This window comes from Squalius cephalus (genome assembly GCF_949319135.1).
Source record: "Squalius cephalus genome assembly, chromosome: 18".
Classification (NCBI taxonomy): domain Eukaryota; kingdom Metazoa; phylum Chordata; class Actinopteri; order Cypriniformes; family Leuciscidae; genus Squalius; species Squalius cephalus.
The window spans coordinates 30,588,600-30,603,690 of NC_137139.1; the positions used below are offsets into that span (position 1 = coordinate 30,588,600).

The 15,091-nt window shown below is 39.3% G+C and overlaps 1 protein-coding gene across 1 annotated transcript; it reads right to left on the reverse strand.

Moving 5' to 3' along the window:
• Positions 1-956: 956 nt before the first annotated feature.
• LOC307146130 (cytochrome P450 2B15-like) lies at positions 957-11,256 on the reverse strand. The gene is made up of 9 exons (XM_079849982.1): positions 11,053-11,256; positions 10,762-10,915; positions 10,523-10,675; positions 8,746-8,906; positions 5,860-6,033; positions 5,617-5,758; positions 4,826-5,013; positions 1,858-1,999; positions 957-1,230 (listed from the first exon to the last, which is right to left on the reverse strand). The coding sequence occupies exons 1-9, from the start codon at positions 11,245-11,247 to the stop codon at positions 1,040-1,042; spliced, it is 1,500 nt and encodes a 499-aa protein (XP_079706108.1). The 5' UTR covers positions 11,248-11,256; the 3' UTR covers positions 957-1,039.
• Between the last annotated feature and the right edge of the window lie 3,835 nt (positions 11,257-15,091).

Here is a 15,091-nt window from a genome sequence, read left to right on the forward strand (position 1 = left end):
GATCAAGATACTGAACTACAGCCTCATCTTTGATCTGATCGGAGTCCACTGAAGGTCAATGAAATCACATGTAACACTCAGCAAGAGGGCAAAGTTCACCTCGCCTCAGCTCTGCAGCGGCTGAAGGAACTATAAACCTCTTTAACCTTTTCTTAAATCTATGCACATACTACAGCATTACAGTCATCCTTAATAACCACTCTGGAAAATATAAATGTTGACCCTGTAAAAAAGGCTTTTAAACGAAAGCCGAGTAAACCGCATATAAACAGCCGTCATGTTTCTAGCTAATTGTGGAAAATATAAACTACTTATGGGTATTATTGATTGATAATATCTTAGTCTACAAGCTAATCTAATGTCACGTGGCATGTCATGTGGAAATTCACTTCTTTTCTGTATCTATTTTTGTGTGAAAAATCAAAACGCAAAAAGTGTCTCAACTGTACTCAGTCTTCCCTACCACAGGGACTAATGGTTATGCAAGACAAATCAAACTCTGATGTAAGATTGCAGATATAACATGATTTAACATCTGTTCAGACTGTGGAGAATGACCATGTTGTTTGGAGACTCATGTCACATGATCTAGTAAATCAACCAGTTCGACCACTTTAAACACATGGACATTAATGCACATGTGAGTTTTGTCTCCACACATAAACCCACAACTGGAAGCTGAGTTTGACAGTACATTTACACATTAATGTTCACTGTTACTGGGGGGAAAAAAATAATGAAAAGATACTGTACTTACTTTAGACTTGAAAGGAATGCTTCATTCTCTCAATGAAGTGTCATTTTTTATTTTTAGTAAAAGCATTTCACTATACAAATCATGTAAAACTACATGTGTATATATTTCATTATAAAATAAAATGCATGCATCCATAATACAATTTATATACATTTATAATATACATTTATAATAAATTTATATAAATTTTTATAGCTGTGCTTAAATGTTTAAAACTTTTTGCCACCATGAAACAAATTGACCACTCTGATGTCAGTCTGATACATTTCAGGTTACTGACGGTCACTCTTTACTATCTCTGCTGCAGCAGATGATGTTGAAGGTCAGAGGAAGGCGGAAAATACCCATGATCCCATCTATGTCCAGAGGCTGTGGATCTGGTGGCCAGGAGAAATGAATCCGCTGTAGGAGAGACGTGATGTACAGGAAGAGCTCCGTCCTCGCCAGCGTCTCGCCGAGACAGACCCTCGGACCTGATAAACCAGCACACAAATATTTAGGCCTAAATTTAAGATTTATGTATTTGAGTTGCAAATAAAACTTCCATCCATTTAGATTACAGAGATTTAACTGAACAAACTAGTAAAATGAATGTGATGCATATTTGTCAGTCATACATAAATTAAAGATTTCCACACTCAAATCATGGCATTGTTTATTATTAACTAATTGCATACAATTGATTCAATTTAAATCATTTTAAAACAGCATAAATCATTGAGAAAATAATTGCATTTATTTAGTTATAAAGTATGAACATGCATATGACTAGCTGTGGAACAAGCAATTTTCAGTTGTGTGAGAATTTGATTAATTGATAAATATATAAACCTGGTTATTGTGCATTTAAAGCATTCAGTTTATTAATACTTTTACTTTTTTTAATACTAAGTACTTTTACAGAAATCTTCCCCGTTTCATTCATGTACCCATGACTGACAAATATGCATCACATTATTTTGCGTATGCTAAAACTGTGTAATCCAAAATGGATGTACACTTAAAAAAAACATAAATCTTATATTTAGGCCTACATATTTATTTGCGTGTCATTTTAGTCCAGTAACCTTTGTGTTTAATATCAGAAATGCCTGACTCACCCAGTGAAAACGGGATGAAACACTCCGGCTTGCTGAAGTGTCCGTTCTCATCCAGGAAATTCTCCGGGTTAAAGGAGTCGGGATGCTTCCAGTGCTCCTTATTGCTGAAAATTGCTGCCAAGTTTGTTAGGATCATAGTTCCCTGTATGAGGAAAGTTCAGCAGAGTTAAATAACGCTTTTCACAAAACCCAGAGGCATTTTTTGCCTCCTATGTTGTCCCATGTTTCGTGTAATCAGTCATAATTTACACTGGCTTAAAGGTGGGGTATGTGATTCTCTTTTTTGTCCATTTTTTCAAAATCACTTGAAATGCTATTCCTAACCCACTTACAGCCACTGAGTTAGAAGCACTGAAATGAAAATTAAGCAATTTAATCATCTGTGGAACAGGCAGGACTCGAAAAACTCCAGCCAATCATTTCCAAGACCACCTAGAATCATTGGACAGTAAGTTTGTCAATCAAACGGTCGTACCATACCTGACCTCTGCAGAAGCATCCAATTGCACCAAGTCTGGCTAGACAGACAGAAGTACGCAGGCAATGCCAGGTAAGGCCCCACCCCCTTACCTGAGGGCATATAATGCCTGCAAGCGATCTCTGCACACAGTTTGGTTGGATTATGCTGCTCACTTGCGTGTCTTCAGGATGAAATATCGCCTGATCAGTCTCTGCCAGACGTGACAGTCATTTTTTCAGCCTGTTCAGCTGTGTTCTGCATTCGGAGCCGCCCGCGCTCTCGCTTTTCTCACCTGCCCGCCACGGATTTTTCTGAGTTTTTCACCGGGATGTCGCTGTCTTAATATGCCAATTCTCCGGGGAACAGCCTTTCATGGGCCTGCCCGGCCACGTGTGGTGCACTCAACGCCGCTAAGGACCTTCTGCGTGGTCTGCTTAGGCCTCGAACATGCTCAAGAAGCCTTGGAGAACGCGGAGACTTGCAGTCATTGCCTTATGCTGCCCAAGAAGCTTTTACGATGCTGTCTTAATGTTGCAGCGACCCAGTGCGCAAAGCTTGGCCTTTCTGACTCGGATGGGTGACACGGTGACGATGACGAGCTACCGGGGGCCTCCCGGGGCGCCACCTCACTTATTTGGGTTGACCAGCCCAATCCTGCATTCCTCGAAGAGGACATCTTCGCGGGCAAACTCATGCTCGTAGATGAACCGGCCGGTTCTGTCGTAGATGAACCGGCCGGTTCCGGCGATGAGGATGACGAAGGATGACGGGATGACGGAGGATGACGAGGATGACGGAGGATGACGAAGGTCTCCTCTGAGACCTTCTAGGGGTCTCAGAGGATGAGGAGGCCATCCCGCCCTCTGGCGTTCCCCAGGCCAGTGCCCCTGCGGCCTTGCCTCAGTCCATCCTCCTGGAAGTGTTTGAGCAAGCGGCAGCTCGGCTCAACATTGAGTGGCCGGCTCCACAGAGCGCCACCGACCAGGAGAGGGACATTTATGATGGGAAAGTGCTGGGACCCCCTCCTGGTCCAAGGAAACAACTCTTCCCCGTCCTTCCAGCGTGCTCGAAGCACATGAGGCACAATTGGAGCGACCCGCTCGATTTCAAGCACGGTCTCACGGGCCATGGGCCATTAATTTTTACTCAATTAAGTATCGGATTGTAATTACAAGTATTGTAATATATTACATATATATTGTAATATACAAATACTGTAGTATATTATTTTATTATATTAACATCTGGGCGTTTTTTGAATTGTCAGTGGTGAAGAAGTCAGATTAGTAGGTTGTATTCGTATAGAGAATTTCCACGAAAGACAAGTACAGCAAACAACTTTATATAATATAATATATAGTCTAGTTTCTTTATGTTACTAGTTAAAAAAAATAAAATAAATAAAAACAAACACCGCAAAACATGAATATTTATTGCGGCAAGAATTTGTTATGATTGGGAAACAATAAAACAATCCATCTGAGGGATCATTTAAATTAGGTTTTTACAAAATGATAAACTGGGCAAATCTAAAAAAAAAAAAAAAAAAAAAGAAAGAAAAGAAATTCTATTTTGCATATATTTAAATATTTTTAATACCAATATGCTTAATTGTCACTAAAATAATATAATGCAAATGCATGAAAAACAAATCTTAATGGTCCTTAAAAATATATTTTCTTTAAACAAAATAGTTTTATTTATTTTTGGATTTAATGTAACTTGGACAATTTTGACAGGTTTCATGACAATGCAACTATGCTTACTGCAATGTAATTTGTCAACAAACATAGTGGTCTATTGTTTATTAGGCATATTATTAAAGCTGCAGTATGTAAGAATCACAACTAGTAGTCGAAATAGGCACTGTAGTCAAATTCAAAATATTAGAGATCGTTGTTTCTCCCGCTACCTGCTTCTCAGACTGGATGGCGCTCACACGGGTTGCCAGTTTGAGCACACGCAACAGGAACGAGCGCAATGGACAATAAAAATCGGCAAATTGGCAACGTGCAATGTCACTGACCAAAACAAAAACAAACATTCCAGCCTGGAAACGCACATTTCAAAGTAAAATAACTGGCTGTAGAAGTGTTTTGCAGAGAGTTTTTTCCTCAATATATGCAAACATATTATAGTATTTTTTTTATGCTTTAGTACAGTGAAAAAGTTGCATACATCACCTTTAACTTCTGATACATTATTTTCAATATTCAATCCAGAAATTGACAAAAAAATATATATATAAAAGATGTGATGTGAAGGAATAAAGAATATAAAAAAATATAATATCTTTGCTCTTCATAATTGGTTATTTATGACTCGGGTAGCATCTTTATTGCGAGGTTAACTGTATGAAAATGCTGTGAAAATCCTTAAAGCCTTGTCAACGAATAATTCAGAGATTTAAACATATTGCCAAGGAAAAGCCAGGGAGGATGTCTATATTTTCAGTGCGTAATTACTATATAACTTCATTCATACATTCATCCAGGCTCCATTCATTACCTGAGGAATGTCGTATCCTCGTAGTTTTGTGGGACGAATCGTTTCATGAGGCATCCCCAATGGTACAAGGTTGGCATAGCGCAGAATCTCGTGAACAGTGGCATAGGTGTACGGTAGTTTGCCACAGTCATCCATGCTGGGCAAGCGGTCATAACCCAACACACGAACAATCTCCTCATGACATCGCTCTGTGTGAGATAAAAGGGAAATTGCATTTCATGACACTTAAAGGTTATTAGAGTTAAAGCTTTAGGTTTTGATACTTAGCAAATGCAAAGGCCGCAGAGTAGAAAATGGTGAAAAGGCCAATAATAGACAGAGCATCATATGCTGCTCTATTAACAGTAGATTACTACACTTATAGAAACATATACCCAACCAAAGAGCACCTACTGGAATTACTAAACCTTCCAGCAAGCAGCGCTCCAAGATGTTTTCGTTGATAAATTAGTACACTAAATGGTTCTGAATTAACTGCAGAAAAGGTGTGGTCCATTGCTCGGTAAAATTTTGCGAATAATTGTGATTCTGATAAGAATCGTCACGATCGGGAATTTCGTATAATCTCACAATTCTAAATTTTTTCTTGCAAGGGCAAGTTTCTCACACTTTCAGAGAGGAAAAAAACTAAATAAATAGAATTGTGAGATAAACTCGCAATTGGCAGAAATAAGTTAGAATTGCGTGATATAAACTTGCAGTTGTGTGGAAAAAACAGGTGTCTATATTTTTTAGATATTATTTCTCTTTATTCAATTTATGAATATTTAATTAATGTTTAGCTCTAGTACCTTGTACATCTGGGTTTTGAATCAAGAAGATGAGTCCCCATCTGATGGTGATTGATATGGTGTTTGTTCCAGCCTGGACCAAATCAGCTGCTGAAACAACCAGGTTCTCCTCATGAAACGTGGAATCATCGTTGGACTTTTGCTGCTCCAGGTAAAACAAATTTATCCATTTACTACAGCTAAAAAAAGGTCTAGTTTTACATATATGCATGTGATAACCCTTCTTTCAGTAACTGATCTCACTTTCTCGATCTCCAGCAGGTAGGCATCAATGAAGTCTCGCGGGCTGTCTGGAACCAGGGTTTCTTTGTGTTCTTTAACTTGTTTCCGGATGAAACCATCTAACTCACTGGCATTCTGCTTGACCCTCTGGTGTGGCCCAGGGAAATGCTTGATAAAGGGCATGAAGTTGAAAAACTAAGAAAGACAAAAAGATGATGTATGCCTTGTTTAAAATTTTTCACAATTGAGACTTCTTTTCAGTGCATTTTATTCATGCCATGCAAAATAAATATTCATATCATCAGGTAAATATTTAAATATTAAGTAAATATTTTAACTTAGTTAAAAGGAACATATGGAAGTTCATCCATCACGTGTTTGTAAAAGTCATCAATATAAAATAATTTAAGGTGGAGTATAACTAAATGTTGATAGATAGAAGTCAAATAAAACAATTGAAAATGCAAAGTTATCCTAACTTTATACAAATGCATGATGTCATGCAATATAGCAATGGGAATGAAGACAGTGCAGGTCACATTGTATGTCACCTGATACAGTTAAATATACTGTATGTGTCACAGAACAGAAGATGGCAAACAACTTCCCAACAGAGCTTGAGTGACATAAGGGACTTGAGCAGGTGAGTAACTGGATTGCATATTAATGATGATACTGGCAGGAAAGTGACAGTTCTTGTCTGTTGCAGGCGGTGATGAAGAATTAGAGGAAAACCTGAAGACGAGATGATACCAGATGATGGATGAAGACAGGTGGGTAGTCTGAAGACTGGACAGTTCAAGACAGGTGGGTAGTCTGAAGACTGGACAGTTCAAGACTGGTGGGTAGTCTGAAGACTGGACAGTTCAAGACTGGTGGGTAGTCTGAAGACTGGACAGTTCAAGACTAGTGGGTAGTCTGAAGACTGAAGACTGGACAGTTCAAGACTGGTGGGTAGTCTGAAGACTGGACAGTTCAAGACGGGTGGGTAGTCTGAAGACTGAAGACTGGACAGTTTAAGACTGGTGGGTAGTCTGAAGACTGAAGACTGGACAGTTCAAGACAGGTGGGTAGTCTGAAGACTGGACAGTTCGAGACAGGTGGGTAGTCTGAAGACTGAAGACTGGACAGTTCGAGACAGGTGGGTAGTCTGAAGACTGGACAGTTCAAGACAGGTGGGTAGACTGAAGACTGGACAGTTCAAGACTGGCGGGTAGTCTGAAGACTGGACAGTTCGAGACAGGTGGGTAGTCTGAAGACTGAAGACTGAAGACTGGACAGTTCAAGACTGGTGGGTAGTCTGAAGACTGGACAGTTCAAGACTGGTGGGTAGTCTGAAGACTGGACAGTTCAAGACTGGTGGGTAGTCTGAAGACTGGACAGTTCAAGACAGGTGGGTAGACTGAAGACTGGACAGTTCAAGACTGGCGGGTAGTCTGAAGACTGGACAGTTCGAGACAGGTGGGTAGTCTGAAGACTGAAGACTGAAGACTGGACAGTTCAAGACTGGTGGGTAGTCTGAAGACTGGACAGTTCAAGACTGGTGGGTAGTCTGAAGACTGGACAGTTCAAGACTGGTGGGTAGTCTGAAGACTGGACAGTTCAAGACTGGTGGGTAGTCTGAAGACTGGACAGTTCAAGACTGGTGGGTAGTCTGAAGACTGGACAGTTCAAGACGGGTGGGTAGTCTGAAGACTGAAGACTGGACAGTTCAAGACTGGTGGGTAGTCTGAAGACTGAAGACTGGACAGTTCAAGACTGGTGGGTAGTCTGAAGACTGGACAGTTCGAGACAGGTGGGTAGTCTGAAGACTGGACAGTTCAAGACAGGTGGGTAGTCTGAAGACTGGACAGTTCAAGACAGGTGGGTAGACTGAAGACTGGACAGTTCGAGACAGGTGGGTAGTCTGAAGACTGGACAGTTCAAGACTGGTGGGTAGTCTGAAGACTGGACAGTTCAAGACGGGTGGGTAGTCTGAAGACTGAAGACTGGACAGTTCAAGACTGGTGGGTAGTCTGAAGACTGGACAGTTCGAGACAGGTGGGTAGTCTGAAGACTGAAGACTGGACAGTTCGAGACAGATGGGTAGTCTGAAGACTGGACAGTTCGAGACAGGTGGGTAGACTGAAGACTGGACAGTTCGAGACAGGTGGGTAGTCTGAAGACTGGACAGTTCAAGACTGGTGGGTAGTCTGAAGACCAAAGACCGGACAGTTCCAGACTGGTGGGTAGTCTGAAGACTGGACAGTTCAAGATGAGTGGGTAGTCTGAAGACTGAAGACTGGACAGTTCAAGACTGGTGGGTAATCTGAAGACCAAAGACTGGACAGTTCAAGACAGGTGGGTAGTCTGAAGACTGAAGACTGGACAGTTCAAGACTGGTGGGTAGTCTGAAGACTGGACAGTTCAAGACAGGTGGGTAGTCTGAAGACTGGACAGTTCAAGACAGGTGGGTAGTCTGAAGACTGAAGACAGGTGGGTAGTCAGGTAAGTGTTTAGTGTTGAACGACGAGACCAGACAAAGGTGATCTAAAGAGTGACTGTTTATATGGCGCATGGGTGATGAGTGATTATCAGTGGCAGGTGTGATGATAGCTGACTGAGTGCAGGTGGGGACCAGAAGGGATGCTGGGAAATGTAGTTCTGAGGTGACTGGACTGGTAACTGGGGATTGTGACAATATGGATGCACTACTGTTTAAATTCTGCCATTAATTATTTACTCAAATGGTGGCCATAGCCAATAATCAATAAATTAATAAAATAAAATAAAAATAGTTTCTGAGGGAGATTGAGTACATGGATGTACATGGATGAGGATAATGCACACATAATAAAGAGAAAGTTGATTATTTTTCAGCAGTGTAAATCTTTTTAATTCAGTCAGAAATGAAGGATGTGATCATACCTGTCCTGCAGGCGACCCTGCGAGCATTAAGTTATCATACATGATTTTCAGAAGGTATGAGAAGCGTTTGTCGTCATAATCGAAGCGATCTCCAAACACGATGGAACAGATAACGTTGGAAGCTGCATTCTGTAATGCATGCTGGGGGTTCATTGACTTGCCTACAAAGAAACATGCATCAGTATGAGTGGAAAAAGGCCAGTGCTTTTATATCCAATCCATTTTAAATAGAAACTTTAATTTAAATTGTAAGGCCCGCCCAATCGGCCCAACGGTGGTTTCCAATAGAGCAGTTGAAGGTTTCCTGTGCATTCTGTCTTTTAGTGTGGCAAACTTAAATTTAGGTTAGAATATCAATTGTTTATTTATCATTTCTACAATAATTTATCTGGACACTTGATTATTCTGTTTAACTCTTTATGGAAACAACACTCGTTAAATTCAGATTCCTATCACATTTTGAGTCTCGCACCGGCCAGGTATACGGATCTCAATCACAAACTCGTCAGTATTGGTCATTAGACAGAGGATATTGACTGATACCTTTAGATGCCGCACCATGCTTGTTTTTAAAAGTACGCTATTTAGTCCCCATAGATCTGTACACACTTAATTAAGGTAAGACTATATCTAACCAGAGGTCATGACCATTACAATAGAAATAAGCTGACCAATTTAACTTCCTCTAATGGTAACTTTAAATAATCATGCAATGGTTTCCCATGTACACTTTGTTTGAATAATATCACAAAATCAGACGCTGAAGCGGTCACCCTATTTAGATTGGTCTAACAACACTCTGTTACTCTAAATGGAAATTCCAATTATTAGCCCCTTCAGTTGAAGTACACATAACTAATGCCAACTGTTAGGTGTAGCTCTAAAACTTCAGTTGACGTGCCCCAATGCTCCACCTAATCTGCGTTTTAGTTTGTTACTAACCTGAGCATAGATTTGTGGTGTTAAAGACTTAACACAATCTACTAGATTTAATAATTTCAGAGTAAGTCAGAATAAATTCAAATGTAACAATGTATTATTAGTCAGGTAACTGTATCATACCAGTTACATAATCAATTCAAAGTAAATCAATACAATAACATCAAATGCTCAGACATAATGAGCAAAAGATGCATACCTGACATTTGAAAAATACACAATGCCAAGTGTCTGGAGGACACTCAACGTTATGGGCTGATCTGTTTACAGAATCGCACTGAGCCCTTTGCAACGTTTCTTTAAAAACTCAGACCAAGACAAAACATCTCCCAAAGTAAGACAGGAACTTAGGAATTTGCAATAATCAAGGTCCTGGACCTGGGTAGTATACTCCTTTTGGGAACAGAAGGTTAATTTGTTTGAAAACCTTAGCAGCGGATCCACTCTAATCTGTAGGCAAGATATCTCTAAACTTTTAGAATCTTTATTACCTTTTGGCTTACTTCTGTGGGGATGTGACCATTGTACCAGTCACATTGAGACATTTCAAATGATATCAAACATTTGTAGTGTTGTATGATAATTGTTCACATTGAATCATATAGATTTGTGGGTGTTCAAATGTTAATTTCCTTTGTTTTCTCAGAAAGGAGCCTCTCTTGGTCCAGACAGCTCGGCATCAGTAAGATTTGTGAAGTCTCTAAATATGCATCTTCAACCTTTAAATACCAAAATCTCAATGTCACATATGCACAATGTTTAAGAAAGAGTCCTTTGGGTGCTGTTTGATACAGATGAGCTAGTTTGAGAGTTCTAATAAAGGATGAACATTTCATACCTTCTGCTTTAAGAAATTCAGAAATCAGATAACGGCTTTCCTCCATCACCAGATCTTCTACTGATTTCTTCCACAGGCCAATATTCCTGAGCGTGTGCAGAGCAAACCTTCTCTGCTGCCTCCAGGAGTGACCAAACGTGACCATTATTATACCTGAGAAAAAGAGAGAACCAACGTTCGAATCTCAAATCTGATCTACTGCTAAATTTATAGCCTACACATTTTTGAATGTTACTCACCAAGTCCATTAGTTTTCCATTCTATAAGAGGCATAGCCGGTCTTCCAGAAAAAGCTTCCTGAACCAGGGCTTCCTTCGTGACCTGGACTGTGTTGAGGATTATTATCGGCTTCCTTCCAAGATACACAGTGGACATTTCTCCATACTGAGACATCTACTCGGAGAACATTCACAAGTGCATTTAAACTAAGAAAATGTTTCTGAATATACGTTTTGTAAGTTAAACATCTAATTTCAAAACAGGTCAGAGTTCAATGATAAGCTCATACCAAGAAAACTGCAAAAACTCACTGATCTTATGAACTCCCTTGGCTCCTTCATAAAATGTGGTAATGATCCCACAAAAGGTAGAGGTCTGGGACCAGGAGGAGTTTGACCTCTGTAGGAATTAATCCTGATGATTTCGAACAGAACCAGAAAGATCAAGCACAGAAACAGAGTCAGGCCTACAGAGGCCAGGTCTAACTTCATGAGAGTCGCCCACATGATGACAGATTCCAAAGACAAACTCAAAAGCAGTGGACCACCGATGAGCTTTATAAAAGCAAAGCAGAAGAGGGAGGAGACAGTGGGAGAGATTGACATGCTGTGAACCCTTTCAGCTGTGTTAATCCATGTGTCAATCAGCAAAAATTATGAATGCAGCTGTTTTACCTGCATACCAATTTAAAAGCATATAATAATTAACAGAAATTATTATATAATACCAATGCTTGAAGTGGGATAGTAAGCACCAGTACGTAGTACCGGTGTTGTGCTGAATTTCAACCCCCACCAAATTATTACTCCCTCATTGAACTCAGTACCTGATTACCTAATCCTAATCTCAACCCATCCCCCACAATTTATCCTAAACCTACCAATGCTTGGGGGATATATAATTTCCCCCATAATAATTAATAATAATTTGGCGAAGAAATAACTCCTCTTCTCGCCTATCTGAGCTCTACTTTCCTTTCCCTCTGGCTCAAGTCACTGAAACCTCACTAAGAATGTCTATATAACACATATAATGTATCTTGAGCATCCATTGGTTTTTCCCTTTCATGTCTGGTACCATTTCATTGTCTGGGTGTGATTAGTGAAATGTTCTCAATTTCACAGCAGTAGAATAGATCATGATAAAACTAAAGAGATTTCTGTTCTCCTGTTGTGGCTGGTGTCTCTTCAAGATCTCTCATAACCTTTGGTCCTCAAGCCCAAAACCAGGTGAAAACCTTTGAGGCACATGAATAGGCCCAATGAAATTCCAAAATATTTATAAATATTTACAGCTCTTTTGTTCTGGTCTGGATTTTTAAGGGAGTCATTGGGATCCTGTAACCACTAACCAGAAAACCACACACTAAGGAAACACACACACTGCTGTGTGTCTCTAGATCTGTCTATGAGCAATTGATGTTATGCATTTTATTTCTGAAATGGCATCTTTCTATTTAATTATGTAATTGGCATTGTAACCAGTTTGTTGTTGTAGGAAGGAGGAGGCGGGAAGGAGGAGGAGGGAACCGGCGAACATTTAAAGATTTTAATAACAAAATAAATAAACAAATACAAAATGAATACAAAAGCAGCCCCTCATGGACGACTGCTGTCACATATACAGTAACAAAATAAAACAACATAAATCCAGGGCTGTCCTCTCTCGTCCTTCACTGTCGTCGCTCCTCCTTTCATGCTTCCGCTCCTCCGTGAGAGATATAAGACCGGTGCGTCGTGCAGATGTCGCTCATTAGTAATCACGCCACCGGCCTCTTGCCGCTCTCGCGGCTCTTGGCCTCGTCCTGCTCGCCACAGGCATGATACATTTTTACCTGACGAATAAAAGGCTTTCTGTCATGGCAAAAAAAAAGTGTTCTCCATTTCAGAAGGTGGCGGTAATGCACATTAAAAAGTTGTTTGCCAACCGCCATTAAAAATCAGAAGAAGAAGAAGAAGATCTCTGAGTGTTTGGCATGGTAATGGATATGATATTGTTGATATGTTTGGTCTTGGTGGAATTGATTTGCTACACTGCTGCTGCTGCAAAGCAAGTGTGGGACTCGCTACTGCAAATACATTCAGGACACGCTGCTGTGAGCAAGACGTGATGATGCTTATACTGATAAAAATGATTCTGTTGTGAACTAAATACTACAGAAAAAACAAATGTAATTTCTACATGAAAAAGTTAGTTCGGGCAAGAATAAAAATAAATTAAAGAAGAAGTAAATTTTATATTAGTACTCAATTCAAGCTTGTAGAAATGAAAACGTAAATACCAAGGTTATACAATTAAGTAAAACATACACAACTTTTCTGATATTGGTGTTCCCATTATGCACTGCATGGGGCATGAACAATTAATAAGGTTGATTTTTCGCTGTTTTCCAGCTCTATTTACACTTATCATTGCTTTTGTTGTTAGGTTTAGTAACTTTTTTGTGACATCTGGAGTTCCTTTTGTACTCAAAATGGCACATTCATACTCAAAAACGATCCATCAAATGTTACCATCATTGTATATTGTGTACCAAGTATTGAGGTCTCTGTGTTCAAAATCTGATGTTACTTCTATTAAGTATCTCATTATCTATTGTACTATTTACTTAGATGTTTCTAAGATGTTTCAAATACACTTTGAAAGTGTGGTTTAAATTACATTGTATGAAACTTCGTCTACATACACACACACACAAATACTAGAGAAAAAGCCAAAATTAAGTTTACTTTATGAGCAAATTTCCTTTCAACACACAGAAAAAATAAGCAGTTTGTACAAAGACTAGTCTTGTTTGAAATACGTAATAAAATGATGCCAAAAAAATCTTATTTTTTAAGTAAATCAAGCTGATTTTTTTTTTTTTTTTTTTTTTTTAATCAGTGTAGGGCTTCACGATTATGACAAAAATCACAATTGTTGATTATTCCCTTGAAATTGACCAATCACAACACACTGGTCCAGCCAACCAATCAAAGTACATTGTGCTTTTCAGAAGGAGGGGCTTCATAGACAGGAATTAAACAGAGCGTTACTGACAGACTGCGAAGAGAGGACCTGCAACAATGGAGAATATGAGAAAAATAATGTGTTTTAAACATTCAAGAATTAAAACCTGTTTTAGAGCCCAAAAACAAAATCAAGACTTTGTGAAAGGATATGATATTGCCTCTTTAAAGCTACTTAAAACTGTGATGGACTAAGCAGCAATAGTATTTTCTAAGCAGAGATGATGTTTTCAACACTGTTTTTCAGGTTATGTGGACAGAGATCAAGATACTGAACTACAGCCTCATCTTTGATCTGATCGGAGTCCACTGAAGGTCAATGAAATCACATGTAACACTCAGCAAGAGGGCAAAGTTCACCTCGCCTCAGCTCTGCAGCGGCTGAAGGAACTATAAACCTCTTTAACCTTTTCTTAAATCTATGCACATACTACAGCATTAGGCAAGGCAAGGCAAGTTTATTTATATAGCACATTTTCATGGCAATTCAAAGTGCTTTACAGTAGAGGAATAGAGAGGAATAAAAATAATCAAAAGTTTTACATAGAAAGGAATTATAATAATCACACTATAGCAATTCATAGAGCTTTGCATAGAAAATAGACTAAATAAAAACAGGGTGAAATTAAAAGTGTTATAAAAGGAATTAAAAGAGATAAATGATACAGTTATAAAATGAATTAGAGTAAAATGAACTAAAATGGTAAAAAGATGATACATAGAATAAACTTCTCATCTGGCAAAACACCGGTGTATCTTTTTTTATCCCCATGACGGTCAGCATTCTTCTGTGGATTTTCATATACCGTGGATTATCTGAGCCCACCAGACCAGTAATCTGTACAAGTCACCACAGTGTTCCCTCGACCGTCATGAGTCAATCCCTGTCAAACTCCACCACAGAAAGGTGAGCACTTGCTCACAAATTTGGTCATCAGGACCATCTACAATACTACAATACCCTTCACAAAACACCGGTTAATCAGTGCCATTTGAGTTCAGTTTAGAATCAAAAGGAAGAATACAGTAGTTCAGATTCAAAAGGAGAATGCAGAGATAAAATACAGTGTAATCAGTCGGATGCACAATTTTCATTCATTAAAATGCACAGCTAAACAGAAGTGTTTTGAGTCTGGATTTGAAAGTGACTACTGTAGGAGCACATCTGATCTCTTCTGGAAGCTGGTTCCAGCTGCGGCGGGCATAGTAGCTAAAAGCAAACTCACCATGCTTAGAGTGAGCCCTTGGTATTTCTAGCTGATGTGATCCTAATGATCTGAGTGAATGTGTGCATTCTCTGTAAAGCCGCTTTGGAACAATCTACATTGTTAAAAGCACTATA